General features: G+C 48.3%; 1 protein-coding gene across 1 annotated transcript in view; it reads left to right on the plus strand.

Annotated features, from left to right (window-relative positions):
* Positions 1-17,486, plus strand: part of BMP1 (bone morphogenetic protein 1) — an 86,429-nt gene that overhangs the window by 20,142 nt on the left and 48,801 nt on the right. The window contains exon 2 of the mRNA XM_065397851.1: positions 15,816-15,929. Within this exon, the coding sequence (XP_065253923.1) occupies positions 15,816-15,929 (114 nt within the window). The remainder of the gene's footprint in view (positions 1-15,815; positions 15,930-17,486) is intronic.

The raw sequence follows: 17,486 nt of genomic DNA on the forward strand, positions 1-17,486 counted from the left end.
GGCTTTGACGAGCCAGTAGAGGAATCAAATTGCATAGTCCCTTCACTAGGGATGCCCTGCATCCTGTGCCCCGGGTGATCAGAGCATTAACTCCAGTACTGCTGAGGGAGGAGCTCAGCTGCCATGGTACAGCATGGGGAGAGAGGGGCTCTCAGTTAATCAAGATGAAAGCCCCTTGTGCCGATCACTACGCTGGAAGCAGGGAGTGCTTGCGAAGCAGCTAGAGAGCTCATTGCTGTGCTGTTCGAAAAGGCTCTTTTCCGCTTCGCATTCCCCATCTTTTTCACAATTTCTTTCCTTTTCTGCCTCCCCGCTCAGCGACTGGAGATGGGAACTAGGTCGAAGGGGAAAACACATCAGCACTGAGCAGCTGCCCTTGAACTTGCACCTGCTCAAGATTGCTGTGTTCTTTCCCTCCTCTGGCTGCAGCCCAGGCCTGATCTGCTGAGCTGTTATTTTGTCTACCTGTGTGTGTTCTGCCCTCCACGCACTCGCTTGGGTCGAACCCCGTCTCACCCAGATAAGGCCCTGTTTCTGAAAAAGACAAAACAGAGCCAAGCGGAGATAAACCTGGACTGAGGCATCCAGCTCCCTTGTGAATGAAATGGAGTGTCAGGAGGGGAGTGGGATTAAAGGGCAAAGATCCCTCTGAAACCCTGAGGGACTTCTCTTTTTCCAGCGAGGAAAATGGGCAGTTTCTGTTGATGGCTGGCAGGATTCCGGGACACTTGGGGCCCATCTGTATTTTGCGTCAGCTCACTGGAAAGGCTGATGGCATTGACACAGTCAGCTGTTCTCCGTGCTGCCGAGGGAACCCAGCGCTCACTCTCTCCCTCCAAGGCAAAGGCCTCCCCAGAGTGCCCCACTGTCAGAGCCGAGACCTTGGTAAACTTGCTTCCAGTCTGCTATGTGTGAATGTTACAGATCCAACATCACTGACATGAGAGCAGGGCTTTGTCCTGAGGCCCTTGACCAAAATTTCCCCCTTCACACTGATTTGCATGGTGCTGTGTATCTGTCTGCTGCTCTCCTCCCCAGAGGTGGCTGCTCTCCTCCCCAGAGGTGGCTGCATTGCCATGGGGCTGCATATATAGAGCTTGTGTGAAGCAATTTGGGACCTGTGATAGCCAAAGGAAAAGACCCCTGGTACTCCCAATGCAGATTGCATCCTGGGGCAGAGAGTAGGAGCACATTAGTAATGGCTGTGACTGTCTGGGATGCTCCAGACACGTAACTGGGACAGGGTTGACTGCCCTACAGCTCCTAGTTTTCCTGGCGCCCTTGTGACTATTGCTAAGTGCTTTGGTGTCCGTACCCCTCCCTGGCCTTGCCTGAGGCCTCTGTGTTTGAGCTTTCCACAGCAAGCCAGCTCCTGCTCCCTGCTCAGTTCAGCACGCAGACCCCTAAGGCTGCTTGCTCAGCAGTTTTCTGATGCCCAGTGACACCCAACCTGCAACCCCTGCTTCCCCAAGTGTAGACAGGCCACTGCACAGCGAAACCCCGGGCGGCGAGGCTGAGCTGTCTGTCCCTCTGCCCCAGTAACCCTCCCACTCCTCCCCTTCCCCGGCGTCTCTCCCCTTTGCAGCGCTGGAATTTACAGTAACAAAAATCAGTCGGAAACTTAAGCAAGGGATTTTTCTAAGCTCTGTGCGGACTAGCCCAGCTGGTTAAGCAGACGGGCAGCCCCGAGGGAAGCAGCGCTAATACACGTCCCCGCCCTTACAGAAAAGCTCTGCTCCTTTCACAAAGGCTCATAACCTCTCTGCAGGGTCTTTGCACCACCCTGTAGAACTGAGTAGAGAATTGTATCCCTGCTATAGAGTGCAACCTCGCCCAGTCCCTTTGTTGCATTCCATGGACCAGATCCTTAGCTCATGGTCTCCTTGACCTCCTCAGTGACGCTTTTTATACCAGCTGAAGATCTGGCCCGATAGGTCATTGTAATAGAACCCTGTTGCTTTCATCTCTGTTAAATCCTACAGGACTTTTCCCTGAGGAAAAGGTACAAAAGGACATAACGGATTATGCCAAGCCCTGGCCTTCTGGCTTATTGCTCTGAGACCTTTAGTGTGAGGCCAGGGTTCAAATCACAGTCCACGTGTCTCTTGCTTTGTGGGAACAGAAGACCCTTGTGCAGCCACTGGGGGAGGACGGCTCGGCAGCTGAAGAGTAGTGATCTCTGCTCACCCAATCCAGGGCTTAGTGGTTATAGGGACCGTGACCAGGTAGTGACATCTTTGATGTGATGGAGAGCAGGGCCTAGGCCAGGGGTCGGCAACCTTTCGGAAGTGGTGTGCCGAGTCTTCATTTATTCACTCTGATTTAAGGTTTCGTGTGCCAGTCATACATTTTAACGTTTTTAGAAGGTCTCTTTCTGTAAGTCTATAATATATAATTAAGCTATTGTTGTATGTAAAGTAAATAAGGTTTTTAAAATGTTTAAGAAGCTTCATTCAAAATTAAATTAAAATGCAGAGCCCGGGCAGTGTGAGTTCCACTGAAAATCAGCTCGCGGGCCGCCTTCCCTGCCTACCCCTGGCCTAGGCTGTAGTATTCGGAGGGTCACTAAGGCCTGGTCTACACTAACCCCCAAATTCGAACTAAGGTACGCAACTTCAGCTACGTGAATAACGTAGCTGAAGTCAACATACCTTAGTTCGAACTTACCGCGGTTCAGACGCGGTCCACACGCAGCAGGCAGGCTCCCCGTCGACTCCGCGGTACTCCTCTCGCCGAGCTGGAGTACCGCAGTCGACGGCGAGCGCTTCCGGGATCGATTTATCGCGTCCAGACCAGACGCGATAAATCGAACCCAGAACTTCGATTCCCAGCCGCCGAACTAGCGGCTGGGTGTAGACCTGGCCTAAGAGGATAAGAGAGAACACAGCACAGGGTCTGAGGAGCGACCCCAGGGACTTCAATCAAATGCATGTCTGGGGCTGGGCAGGAGCCCCCGGGGTCTTTGGGTAACAGTGAATGTGACTCTGGGTTTGGCAGGAGCCCCAGTGGATTCTGAATAACAGTGAATGCAGGGCTGGGCAGAGGCCCCTGGGAGTTTCTGGAGAACACAGTGCATGTCAGACCACAGTCAGGAGGAGGCACCAGCCCTGGGAATAACAGTTTGTTTTCTATCCCATCAGCTCACTATATATATCCCTAATTAGCCAGGGCTCACTTTTACCATTTTGCTGCGTTATTTTTTAGACCTTGGGTTGGAAACACAGAACAGGAGCAAGAAAACATCAAAGCATTGAGAAGGATTCGAGGGAGCCCATTGCGGGCGGGCGATACCAAAACCAGAACCCCTCTGTCCTGGGATTTGAGTCTCTTAATCACGTGCTTGACTGAAGCTCATTCCTAAAGACTCTGAGAAGAGACTGCACAGGCAGACAATGTCACGCTTTGGCGCTTGGAAAGAGCCTTCGAAGACGACGCTGTAATTCCTGTGAAGAGAGAGGCCCGATTCAGCAAGGTGCTTAAGCACGTGTGTTGCCATCAATGGGACTACTGCTCAAAGTCAGACCTTGTCTGCACACACAAGTTGTAGCACTCTGCTGTCCAGGTATAGCTAGGGATTAGTGTGGATGCAATTCCACTGGTATAAAGGTGCTTATACTGGTACAGCTATTGCTCTATGGAAAGGGGAATAAACTATCCTGGTAAAAAGCATTTTTAATGGAATAACTGTATCTCCCCTCCAATGTCCGAATAGACATTTCTGCAGTTGTTCTGTAGCTGGGCTTCCGCTAGTCCTCCTCCCCACAGGCTGAGGAAATCCAAGGCTTCTTTCCTGGACCAGGCAGTCAAACTAGGTTCATCTGGAGCTTTACATGGAGCCATACCTGCGTGCTCGCCAAGGTGGACTAGCAGGAAGAGAGGCATTTCGAAAACACGGTAGAGGTTTTAAAGGTGATGGGCAGATGTCCGGTCCCTGCAACTCCTGGGCAGTAGAGTTCAGAATTGTGCCAGAGCTGTCGCTGTTGCAGGGACAGGGCAATTGTGGGACTGTTGCTGGAGGACTGTTGACAGCAGAACAGCGAATGCAGCATCTACTCAGTGATGGTACCTCTGCGATAGGGCTCTGAGATGGCTTGTGTTGTCTATGGAGTTGGCTTACCATGAGACACAGAAAGTCAGGGTTTTACCGACAGAATGAAAAATTGTGTGGACACATGCAAATAAGGCAAGTTTTACTGGTAAAACACGGAGACCAGGCCTAATGGACGTTGTTATGCTGCTACAACATCTGTATGGAGACAGGCAGCAGGCACGCGGTTAAGTGCCATGCTGAATGGTGGCCGGAGCATTGGTCTCCAACCCAAGTTAGTTGGCTCACCTACTTCTTTATTTTGTCTTGTGTATTCAGTGCTCTTGATAGGTACCAGGCTGACAGTCATGGCGAATGAGTGCCTTTAATTCTTGATCGAGCAGGTACAGCATGGGCAGCATCAGGGCCACCTTCCCTGCCACGCTGTCCCGCCAAGGTGCATCCGTGAGAAGGGATTTCAGTCTGGCTGATCCAGCTGGTCCTTGGCCTGTGAGCTGGGACTTCCCCACTATGTTGTTAATTGCTAACCTGCAGGGGCGTTTATTTGTGATGTAGGCAATTGTTTGGGGAACTGGACTGAGACCTCCCACCCAGCACCTTTCATATGGTAATAGCCACATTTTGCACTTCTGCACAGGTAGCACTTTTCGGCCAAGTGGTTCAAAAGTGCCTGGTGACTTGGAGGTGCTCAGCTTGTGGCTGGCCGGCTTTAGGCCCCTTAAAAAGGTCTGATTTTCAGACAGTGCTGGGGACCCGCCATTTGAAAACAGGCCTCTTTAGGATGCCTTCAAGCTGGACATCCAATATCTCACCTCCCTGGCCCTTTTCAAAGGAGGGCAAGTCTCAGTCCATTGGTCACTGAGGAGGATGGTGGTTGTAGTAGGAAGAGAGCCTGAGACATAAACCCTTATATCAAGAAGACTGGTATGAGGCAGGACCTGCTCACAGAATCTGGCAAGAACAGGGCTGATATTGCAGAAATACACATTCCTAAGAAGTGCTAGTCAGAGTACTCACGCAAACCTATCCCAATATCAAGGATGGTACAAAAACATTCCCCAAGCATAACAGAAACACACTGACCCCTCCTAAAAGCTAAGGTCAGGATGACAGTATGTAATAAAAATGTTTTTCGAACCAATATGTAGAAGGTGATGGGTGATAACTAGCCACATCAGGGTGCAGTAACTATGTTAGAAGGTTGGTACTAACGTGTTTGTATCGGGGTACAAGATGTATCTCAGAGGGAGTATCTTTGATCAGAGTAGGGGGCAGTGGAAAGTCCTGCCACTGACTGAGCTGCGTCCATTGTCATGGGCATCCATGTCTTAGTATCCTCGTAGAGTCTGCCAGGTGCTATTACCGTGCTTCATCGACAATAAACCTGATGGGTGCCTTCATCCCTTAACAGATCTTGTGGTCATTGGGCAGTTTGATCGAGGTCTGCTGTGCCAACTGTCTGTGCAGAGCTGGGGACAGCACACAGGGAGAACACACACCTGCAACCAAACATCTGACCACAGTGATAACTTTCAGTGACTATTGGTCTGAGCTGCGTGTGTCCTAGAGGTTAAAATCCCCCACATGTGATTCCCATTCCCCTGAGACATCTACCCCACTTCCTTGCCAGACTAATATGTGTATTTGAGTGCATGGTGCTTAAAATTAAAGTGTTGCATCTCCCAAGGCTGCCATTCACATAACCGTCTGTCTACCATCTTCCTGCAAAAATGTGAGCAACCTCTTCTGTTCATAGCCAGGCATCTCCTGCACACCTGACTTTTATAAGCCGCCTCAGAGACTTCTAGCAAATATAAGGCAGCCCAGCTGTTGTGGTTTACGGTGTATACTCAGCATATGGAGGAACTTTGTCACCTGACAAAAAAACAACAAATCAACATGTCCATGTAAGATCAATTTGGAGAAATATGCAGGCCATTCCCAAAGCTGTCCAGGAATGGTTCAACCCAGGCCTGTCTCAGCTTGTCTGTCTTGAAATAGCTCCACTGGTTCACATGGGGTCACATCAGTGTGTAAAACAACATGGTTCATTGTCAGTGGCTGAGCGTATGGTTATGAATGATATTGTAAACTCTTCCGGGCAGGGGCTGTGGGTCTGATCCACCTGTGCCTTGCATCTTGTGGTGTCATGTACTCGAGTGCAAAGTGACTGCAATGTGCTGCCATTATTATTCCTTGTGCTCAGATACTGTGGTGTTGGGTGGCAGTATAAAACCCTAAAATAGATTATTAATATAGCAGTAGCATCTAGAGCAAGGTTGGTCAATAAGCGAACCGTTGGCAAAATCCAAATCATCAGACGCTTTTGAATGGACCCCGAAATCTTTTTATTTACTCATTATTAGTATTATCATTATTGTTGTTGCTTTTTATTATTTTCTCTGGATTCTGGACCTTGACTATACCTTGACCAAGAAATTTGGACCTAGACAAAAATAATTGACTACTCTGGTCTAGAGGCCACAACCAAGATCAGGGCACCATTGTGCTAGGCGCTGTCAGGACCGGCTCCAGGCACCAGCGAAGGAAGCAGGTGCCTGGGGCGGCCAATAGAAAGGGGCTGCACGTTCGGGTCTTCGGCGGCACGGCGGCGACAGCTCAAGCACTCTGCTTTAGTCTTGGGCGGCAATTCAGCGACAGGTCCTTCACTCCGTCTCTTCCTCTTCGGCGGCAGCTCAATCGGGTTTTTTTTTTCTTCGCCGCTTGGGGTGGCAAAAAAGCTGTAGCCGGCCCTGGGCGCTGTACAAACACCTGGTGAGAGACAGCCTCACCCAGAAGAGTTTATAGTCTAAATTCACAAGACAGACAAAGGGTGAAAGGTGAGAGGAGTTGCCCAAGGTCATGCAGCAAGTCAGAAGCAGAATCAGGGATAGACCTCTGGGCTCCTAATTCACCAGCTAGTGCTCTACCCACTAGACCACACCGCCTCTCCTTTCTGCTGCACATGTTAGCATCATTCATACAACGCCTCCAAACGGCGCAGGGCAATAATGGATCAGGTCCCTTGTTTTCATATGTGTTTGTACAGTGCCTAGCACAGAGTGTGGCCTCTGAGTGACTGCAAAAGCAGTGTTGCCAGCCCTAAACCTTAAAAACTCAGGAGTCAGTGGCGGCCCCCACAAATCAGGAGATTGGCTTTAAAAATCATGAGATTTTTATGAATTTGGGGCTCTTTTTTTATTTGCCTTCTGGCTTTTGAGTCTTTGGGGGAGGGGGAGTGTCACATTCTCAAGCTCATTTCCACAATCATGATGGCTGGAAACTTATTAAAAAAAAAAAAAAAAAACAATGGAAACTGCCATTCTCAGGTATTCACATGACTCCAGGAGCTGGGGCTCAAAAAAACCCACCAAATGTCACAAGGCTCATGAGAAAATTGTGAGTTTGGCCCCATCAACAGCATACTGGGACATTGGATAATTGGCTGAAGCCCATTCCCTGTTTGTTCAGACACAAGTCGCTACTTGAAGCCCCGCAGAAACTTGCAACCTGTCCGCTAAGCCAGTTTCCTCCATCTGACAGCAGGATGAGAGGAGGAGCTCGCCCAGAGACCAGTTTTCCCTTCCCTTCTGGCAGCTCTTGCTTGTGACCCCACAGTCTGTACTGCCATGTCCCGCCATCTGCCTGAGCTTTGGTTGGGGTCCAGTGCTGGTTGAAGGCTGTTAAAATTCCCCGCTTCCCCCTTGCATTGCAGAGAGGGTAATTTACACGGAGCAGTCTGCTTGCTAATCTGCTATCACCTGTGAACTGCAAACATCAGACAGCACCAGCCATTATGCTAATTGAGGATAAACAAGTCACAACAACATTGTATCAATTATAGCCAATGCTCTAAGAGAAATTAAAAGTGTCTTGGGAATCTTTGCAAATGGGTTGAACACTCCTTTAGCTCCTTCACTCCATTATCTGTGAGGTGGCTGGGGAAACTCCAGTGGATCATTTTATGGCATTTGTTGAAATCTTTTGCTTGAAAAAAGATTTTTGATGAAAATTGCCTTTTTTAAAAATAGAAAAAAGATTTGTTTTTTGTGACATTTTCTCAATGAAAAAATTATATATATTGGACATTGAAACAATTAAAAGCTGAAAAACATTCATGAAATTTAAAAAAAATGTTTTATTTTGTTATGAAATTTTTCTTGGAAAATCTTTGCCATTATCTGACCAGCTCTGTTAGCTTCTAATACCCTTTTAGCCCTGTGTGACAGTACCCCTCTACCCATCTCAAAGCACTTTGCAAACAGTGATTAATTCAGTCCCACAACCCTCTGCAGGATAGATGATATCATCATAACCCACTTTGCAGATGAAGGAAAGAGATGGCACAGGGAAGTAAGTGAGTTGGGATGTTTATCCTTCGCCCGTTGAGACAATGGTAAAACTCTCATTGGCAGGGTGGATTTGATTTAAATCACTAGTCAGGAAGACTCTATTTAATCATGGATTTCTACATAAAAGTGCATTCTTGTTGGTTGTTATAACCTTAATACATATTCTTCACAACTCAGAGATAGATGTAGGTTTCATTTTTAGAAGGTACACACTATACATTTTTAAACAGTGATTTATTTTGAAAACTTTTCAGATTAGTTTTACAGCTATATCAGAAAATGAATGATTGTTTGGTTATTTCATTTACCAAAGATAATTGAAGCAGATATTTATGAAGTCATTGGGAGGTGAACTATCTCTAATTCAACAGGTTAATCATTAATATTTGGAGGATTTTCTTGCCAGGCTGTATTAGGAGGAGAACATCACCAGACAGACATTTAAATTGCTTTATTTAACTAAAACAACAACATTATGTATTCTGGATTTTTTTCTTCAACAGCAAACATATAATATTTTAACCAAACAAGCATATGTCCCTCACATCTCACTTTATCTCCAGATTTCTTCTCCTTGTCCAGCTCTATTCCGTCCCCAACAATCTTCTATTCATTGAACTTTTTGAAATTTTGCACTTTTAGAGAGAGGTAAGGGATTGACTCTGTGTACACAAATTTGCAGAGGGACAATAGGGTTGAGGTCTGTTATTTCTCACCTCTATATATTATTTATTTATTTAAAAACATGTTTTGCTGTTAACAAGCATGTTATCTCTGGAGACACAAATCCACAGTTTGAAAACTGCAAAACTAAGCATCTCTGATGGTATCTTCTAGACTGAGCACTGAGTCCCATTGGGTAGATAGAAAGCTTAACCTAAATAATCTATACAGAACCTAAATAATCTATACAGAAGCCCATGGAACCCCATAAAATTGGGTCCCTAATCCATGAACTGTTGGAACTCATTTACAAAACTTTTCTTAAACATTACAGGAATATATTGTCTCATACTATCGAATTAGAATTTATAATCCCTATTCCATGATGAGATATCTGAGCTATAATGTACCTTAATTAAAACTATCTTTAGATAGATTTTTTCCCACAAAAATCCAATTTAAATAAAAAAAAAATCCGATTTTTTTTGTTTATCCACCCTGCTCATTGGCTTTAACAGGAGCAGGCTTTGGCCCTAGCCCAAGGGTACTCAGCAAGTCAATGGCTGGGAGTAGAGCCCAGGAGTCCTGACACCCAGTCGCCTCCTGTACCTCTGTAAACACCACTTGTTCTCAGCCAAAGGAACCCAGGTGTCCTGATTCCCACTTAGCTGCTCTAGGCACAAGACCACAGTCCCCTCTCAGAGCCAGGGATAGAACCCAGGAGTCCTGATTTCCTAGTTCCTTGGTCTAAATACTTCTGCATCTTTGGGTCCATACACACACTGTATGGACCCAGTATCCTTTCAGCTCTGCTAGTGGTGCCAATGACTACAGACGTTTTAACCCCCACGTCACTTAGGCTTGCTCTGAACAGGGTTAGACAACATGCCAGTAAAAACACTGACAGCTGGAGCTGATCTGGTGATAATGGGGGGGAAAGGCTAGCCTACGTAGAGCTAAAATTGTTTTCCCCAGCATTCCCTGACACATTCCCTGACTTACAGTGATCCTCCCGAACAAGTCACCCATGGTGCATTGCAGTCGTGTTGGTACATGTGTAGCTGAGCGCTTTGAAAGTGCTGATGGCAGGAGCTCGCAAGTGATACTTTGCTGCCTTGCTTTTGCTGAATGTTTAAAAAATATAGTAATAATTATTGGTTTCCCATTTCCTGCTGGAGCCCTTGGGAGCTTGGTCAAGAGGGCAGATTTTAGACTGTGCCTATTCCTCTGATGGGCATTGTTGCCACCTTGTTGCAGTGGCCAATATGTTCTGTTTTTGTTTTGTTTTGTTGCTGCCGCGGGGGGTGGGGTGGGGGGTGGAACTTTTCCAAATCCTAAGTGTGCAGTTTGTCTGTGTTGATTCCCTTCGCCAGCGATCCCTTTGCTGCAGAGAATTGTGTTCTCCACCCACGTGGCTATTAAAATGCATTGCCTCTTAAAAACACATAAAGCCACCTTCATTTAGGGATACACCCAGCTTCAATGAGCCAGATCCTTAGCCGCGATAAATCAGCATTGCTCGGTTGAAAGCATCAGCCACTTTTCAGAGGAGATGCGTTTATTTGTCAATTATTGGAGACAGTGGAATGAGGCTGAGAATCTGGCTCTAAATAGTTGCAGTTTTGTTACCCAGGTCTTGCACGTACAGTAAGTCTCCCCATGTGGCTTCTAGACATTCTCTTAATTTATATCTCTTGGCTGCATACCTGCATTCATAGCCTTGCGCCTCCTTCAGCGAGTTTACTTTCCCTTGCCTTTCTGTACTGTTCTTGGCACTACCTAAGCGAGGGTATTGTCCATTAATCTATTTGAGAGTCAGAACTCCTGCAATCCCTAATCTTCCCCTGCAGATGTTGCAGGTTCTGACATGTTCCCTAGAAGCTTTATTTTTTATTATGTTGTAATTATTATTATTATTATTATTACTGCATTACTCTGTTGCCTCCTGGCCCACATAAATGGATAGTCATTCCAAATATTGCACAATTCGTAGCCGGGTTCCTTTTTCTAGTTGCATGAGGCAGTGTGACAAGTGCCAGACTGGGCACTCAGACACCTGAGTTCTTCACCCAGTTTCACCCCAGGCCTGCTCTGTGACTCTGGCAAGTCACTCCTTGTGTGTCTTGTTCTGCTCTGCTGTAAAATAGGGAGAAAACTACCCTTCTGGGGGAAGTGTGTTGAGATACTAGAGACTTTACAGCACCTGCGCCACGGTAAGATCTCTCGTGTAGCCGCTCTATGCCGATGGGAGAGAGCTCTCCTGTTGACATAATTAAACCACCCCAGTGAGCAGCGGTAGCTACGTCAGCGGGAGAAGCTCTCTCTCCGACATGGCGCTGTCCACACTGCCACTTATGCCAGCGAAACGTGTGTCACTCGGGGTGTGTGTGTGTGTGTTTTTTCACACCCCTGAGCAGCATAAGTTTTGCTGACATAAGTGGTAGTGGAGACGTGGTAGTGTAGAACATCATTGTTCTGTACCTGATTAAAGCTGTGATCACTAGAGACAGGCCTGAACCACGAAGTCCAGAGCCAAAGGTCTCCCAGTTTTGTTCAGAGCTGGGGGTTTGGTTCAGCCATCGTAAAAGGGGGCAGGTACCACGTTCATCTCTGGGTTGGAATCTGATTCGAGCCCAGTATTCAGAAGGCTTTTTGGTTTTCTTGAGTTACCCTAATTGTCCGGCCTCATTTTCATAATTAAAGACATAATTAAAGATGTTAATTGCATCAAAGCAGGGACTGGGCATCACCTTTCCTTACGCGTTAACTGATCCTGTCACCTTCCTTTTCATTTTTATTACTCTCTCCTCCACCTTTTCCTTGGAGCCAGAAAATCTTGGTAAGCTAGAAATGCAGGAGGAGGTGGCTTATTTCCCTAAATCCTATGATTCTGTCCTCCTCATTCCACTGCGCTGGCTGCTTTCCTGTTCAATGATTCTAACATGGACTGTGGCTGCCCATTGATTGCATTGTAGAGGGAAGGGCAAGACACTGCCTCATGCAGTCTGCAGCTCCCTGTTCATGGACCAGCCCCATTGTGCCAGGCACTGTGCAAACACAGAGCACAGAGATGGATGGTCCCTGCCCCAAAGAGCTTGCAATCTACATCCATCTTTCGACACTGGGCTCTTATAGGAACAAGGTAAATGACCTAAACCCCAGACCTGCTCAGGGTGTTTCAGTGAAAGTCTGGCCCCCAAGGCAGACGGTTGTGCCAAATTCCTATAACTGAGCTGAATCACCATCCCAGGGCTGGCTGGCTGAGTGTTGATGGTGTCTCTCTGAGATGCAGCCCCCCAGGGTTTGTATGTGGATTCCATCTATGCAGCAAAGAGGAGAGCCTAGATGGCTTTTCCAGGGGAAGGAAACGGAGGGAGGAGGAAAAAGCCATCTGCCAAGCCAATTGTTAAGTCTGGGGGATTCTTTCTCAGCCTCCTTTGGCCAGAAACCATCCTGTTTCTTTTAGCACTGTTTTTTCCCCCTGTGGCAATGCAAAGTTATATCCTTTCAAGATTAGGTTGCTCCCAGGGTCCCCCTGTATGCAGCATACAGCGCAGGCTTTGTCTACCCTGGCGATTCCAGCTATCAGAAGCCAGTCACTGGGGTAGCTTCACTAGTGCAGAAGTGCAGGCCCAGGGTACGAGCTGGGCAAGGGGAGGGAGAGGAGCAGAGAGAGAGACCAGGTGTGTGATAACAGCGGGAACAAGGGTTTTAAACACAAGAAGGATCATTCTGAACTGGCTCTGGGTCTATTTAAATTGTAGGCTGCTCTGGGAAAAGGACTTCCTGGTACTCTGTGTTTGACCGTGCCCAGCACAATGGGGCCCCATTCTTGGTTGGTCCCTAGACGCTACTGTAATAAACATGATAAATAGTAATAATGGATTTCAGAAGCTGGATACTGGGATTCCCTCGTCTCTTTTCTCCTACCACATGCAATAGGTGTCCCCATTCTGTGCATCCCGAACTCTGCTGTCACGTATTGGGACTGTTCCATCACATAGCTGTGACTTCCATTCTAGGTGTGTTCTACACAGAGGATTGACTGGCATTATCTGCTTGCATGGTGCAGTGCGGTTCTTAACCACCCAGAGCTCTACTGCGATGCTTGGAGAGCTTGCTACCGTAGAATTGCCCTTGTAGTCAGGAGGCCGGATATTGCATCTTCTCTGGGGGTAAAATTCCCCACACCCACTGTGCACTGGGCCAGGACTAGGCCTATGTACGAGGCAAGGCCCAATTTTGAGGGCTTAAGTAGGACTAAAGTGGTGCCTAGCCTTGTGGGTTCTCTGCTCAGGGGTGAATTTCATTCTACACATGGGGACAAATCTTCTGGGTCTTCCTTACCCAGGCGAGACTCCCAGTGGTTGTAGTGAGATTTGCCTGAATGGGGGCTGCGCCGTGAGCTCAGGGGTTGGCTCGCAGCTCCTGATGGACCCGAACCAAACCACTGGATCAGTTCCCAGATCTGAACAATGCACTTGGGCCACTAATCTTTATACCAGGACAGCCCCAAACTTAGATCCAAACTGAAAATGTGTTTAAAATCTGAATCCAGACTTTGCAGCTTGGGCCCCATCTACCCTGTGAATGTTGGAGCCCCACTGCCTCTCCCCCCAGGCTGGCAAATCAGGCACAGGGCCCCCACCCCAGCCTCTGAGGGCCTCCATTGTGACTCTGGTGCTGCTGTCCGCAGTGTCCATCAGGCTCGCTGTGGGGAAGGAGGGAGGCAGAGGCCGTGTTTGCACCAGAGATCTCTCAGTTGTTGTACCATATGGTTTCTATTCTCTTTGGCAGAGGAAGCCGAGGTTATTTGAGTATCCCTTGGCTGTAGACTGGCGTGTGTGTGGAGACACAAAGAAAAAGGAGGGTGCAAAGAGGGAACTTGCAAAAGAAGCTCCAGGTTAAAACAATTTGTGTAATAATAATTAATAAAAAAGTCCCGAGACCTGTTGTATCCAAACCAGATGTCTGAGCATCACTGCTGCCAGCAGAGCTGGTGAATGGACACATTAGTGGGGCACAGAGCACCAGTGGGTGCTCCATCTCCATCAGTCGTCTTTGTTGCTGCGTTCCCTGCACGCACTGTGTTTTCATTTTATAAGGGGGGGGGGGGGAGAAGGAGAGGAAAAGCCTGCTGCATTCTTTCAGAGGTGCATTTGAGGTGAAGATTAACTCCTCACCTTTCCTGTCCTGGGACTCAGGAGAGGCTGGGCAGGAGGAGAAACGGAGAGAGATCTGGCTTAGTTATCCCTGGACTGGAACTGCATTTTGCCCCGGTGCTGTGTTTTCTGAGGTCGGTTATCTGGGATTGTGACATGGGCTGGGTGCCTGTGCACAAGAGAATCCATGGGCAGGTCATGGGACACCAAATACTGCCTCTCCCCCCCGCATCGTTTACAATGGTTATCAGTGTCCCTCGTGAGCTGATAAACCTGCAGGGCAGTCTGCAGCTGCTGTGCGGCTAAGGAAATACGGTTGATCTGAGCTCGGTTTACTGGCAGCAATGAGAACCCAACAGACTAGAGCGTGTGCACTGGGCTCCTAACTCACCGAGCTACTGGGTGGAATTCTCTGCCCTGTGATTTATCACAGTGTTCCCATCTGGCCCTGGAATCTCTGTCTCCATGAGGCACCCTCTGAGCTGCACGTCCAGGGGCCTGATCCTGCATTGTCCACTTTGTGCAGTCATTTGCACCAGTGCCAAGTGGCTGTAAGATGCCAGTTCCGAAGGGTAGCGTTTGACACCCTGTTGTGCTGGAGTAAATATGGCTGCACGGGGCAACGGAGAATCGGGTCTCCAGTCTTTTGCCCCCTGCCTCTTTGTTCTTTTCAGAAGGGTCCAGTGGAATGTTCTGAACTAATAATCCTGGAGAATAAATATATGCTGGCAGTATCGCTAATGTCAAGCCTTTATAAATCATGAGTTGTGTCCCAAAAATCATGGGACTGGTTTACAAATCATGAGATTTGGAGGGAAAAAACCCAGCAACTGTTGAGTTCTTTTTCTTTACCTCTTTACGTCTGGGCCTTTAGAGTGTATTCGGGTCCTGTTTTCAAGCTTTTCTCTGCAACCATAAGTGCTAGAAACTTCCTCCTTTTTTTTTATTTTTATTTTTTAATGAAAGTGGAGATTCTCACCTAACCATGTTCATCTGTGGTCAGAAAGTGCCTTGAGAAACACACCAAATATAGCGAGACTCTGTGACAGAATCACAAGAGCAGTCTTGTGATGCCTACAAGTCATCACCAGTTGTCCGTCACTTTCCTGCCCCTTCTACTTGGGCTATGATTATGGTACCATACGGGACCCTGGAACCAAGACCCCAAAGCCCCGTTTCTAGAGCATTGATTGCTCTGGCAGCTAGGTGCTGGTCTTAGCCTTCCTGGTGACAGAGGGCCAGAACAAACCCTGTGCATCACTGAAACCCTGAAAGTCCCAGTTTTCTACCTTCAGTGGGACATACGTGCTGCAAAAGGCCACGTGCTGGGACATTTCACCCGTAAGCATTGCAATGGGAGCTGAGCTCTTTTGAAAATCTGGCCCAGCAGTGGCTGCAGGACACTTGAAAACCCAGGCCTGAGTATCTGATCTTTTTCTTGATCCTTCCCAACCGGTCAGCTTGAATAATATCCCATGACCGCAAACTCCAGCGTTCCCCTTATAAAACGCCTACCCTCGGAGGGCAGCAGAATTAAAACCCCGATGACTTCTGCCCCATAACCGGCCTGTCCCCTTTTCCGTTTTCCAGCTGCCTTTCTGGGAGACATAGCATTGGACGAGGAGGATCTCAGGTTATTCCAAGTGGACCGACTCGTGGACCTCAAACGCCGCACCGTCAAGAAAACAGCCACCAACACCTCAGGTACAGTAGCACCTTCAGAGCGGTAGTGAATGCTCAGCTGACAGAGTTCTTTGCTCTGGTCCCTTCCTGGTGCTTCCTTTAGATGCACCACACACGGGGGTTGGAGAAGAGGGGGGTTGCCAAAGTCTTTCGCAGTTATCGTTATTTGGTAGGATTAACTAAGTGCCCTCCAGCCCCAAGTTCCCGGCTCTGCCACTGCTATACTGCGTGATGTTGGGTGAGTCATGTCACCTGTGTGACTCAGTCTGGAAACGGACATTGCAACACTGGCCCGTCTTGACACAGTGCTTTGAGCTCGAGTGATAGGAAGCACAGAGGCTTATTATTCATGTCCTGGTTGCCTCTGGTGGGGCCTATCTTGTAGCTCTCTTAAAAGGAGCAAGCTGTAGAAGAGATTTAATTCCTCCCCCCCTCATCTTCAGATGCTTGATATCATGATTATTTGTAGTATCCATAGCACCTAGGAGCCCAGGCCCTGGACCAAGACCCATTGTGCTGGGCAATGTACGAACGCAGAACAAAGGGATAATCCCTGCCCCCAAAGAGCTCGCTGGTTTAGCCCTGAGAGCCACAGGTAGGAAGGACACGTCCCCGTCTCCAGGATTCTCTTTCTGTGTCACATACAAATCACAGACCCTCCTGTTCTAGCTCTGTTCACCACAGCCCTTTAACTAGTGACTTGTGCACAGGAGCCATTTGGTGCAACCCTAACGGCTGGGCTCCCCAGCCCTGTTCTCCTGCCTTTCTTTCATCCTCCCCGCCCCGCACCGAAGATAAACAGAACAGCCTGGCCAGGGCTGAAGGATTGCATAGACCCTACCACCCGTCCTGCTGAGAGGCAGGGGTCATTACCCTGCAAGCTGCTCCACTGTTAGCTCAGCTGCTAGTCCTGAGACAGATTGAAAAGGGAGCCACCACCTCTGGCGTGGCTCCACTGATAATATTTGCAGGCTGCACGTCCGTTTGGGATAAGACAAAGGTACCCCAGCTCACCAGGGCCAATTCCCATAGGCACCTCAGGGAAGCTGTTTAACCATTCACATTCCCCTGGAGTTCCTGGGGATCTATCCTCGAGTCTTGTTGTCTCCCTGGCAGTAGGATCTATTAGGCTGTGAGGAGACTCTCCCCAAAGAGAAGAGCAGATGCCCCATTGCTTGGAACTGTAATAGCTGGGCTAGGCAAAGCGCTGGGAAATAGAGGGGGCAGTCCTGCCATGGGCCCCGGGGGCAATGGACCAGTCGGGAGCTAACAGGTTTTCTCCATCTGTAGTTTCTCCTACCTCATGCACAAAGTGGGCCCCAGGGTCCGTTCTGGCTGAGATTCTGTAAAGTGATTAGTCCTTGGGATACCTCTGTTCTTAGGTGCTCGGCCTGAGACCATCCAAAGGGGCCTGACTTTCAGACAGTGTTGAGCCCCCGCCCTCTGGTGACATGGCCCCTTTACAGCATCTTGAATTGGGCATCCAAAGTCACTCTGAAAAATCTCTTCCTATGAACCAGTCGGGGGTCCCAGGCAGGGCCGGCTCCGGCTTTTCTGCCGCCCCAAGCGGCAAAAAAA

The sequence above is a fragment of the Emys orbicularis genome, chromosome 2, assembly GCF_028017835.1.
Source record: "Emys orbicularis isolate rEmyOrb1 chromosome 2, rEmyOrb1.hap1, whole genome shotgun sequence".
Lineage (NCBI taxonomy): Eukaryota > Metazoa > Chordata > Testudines > Emydidae > Emys > Emys orbicularis.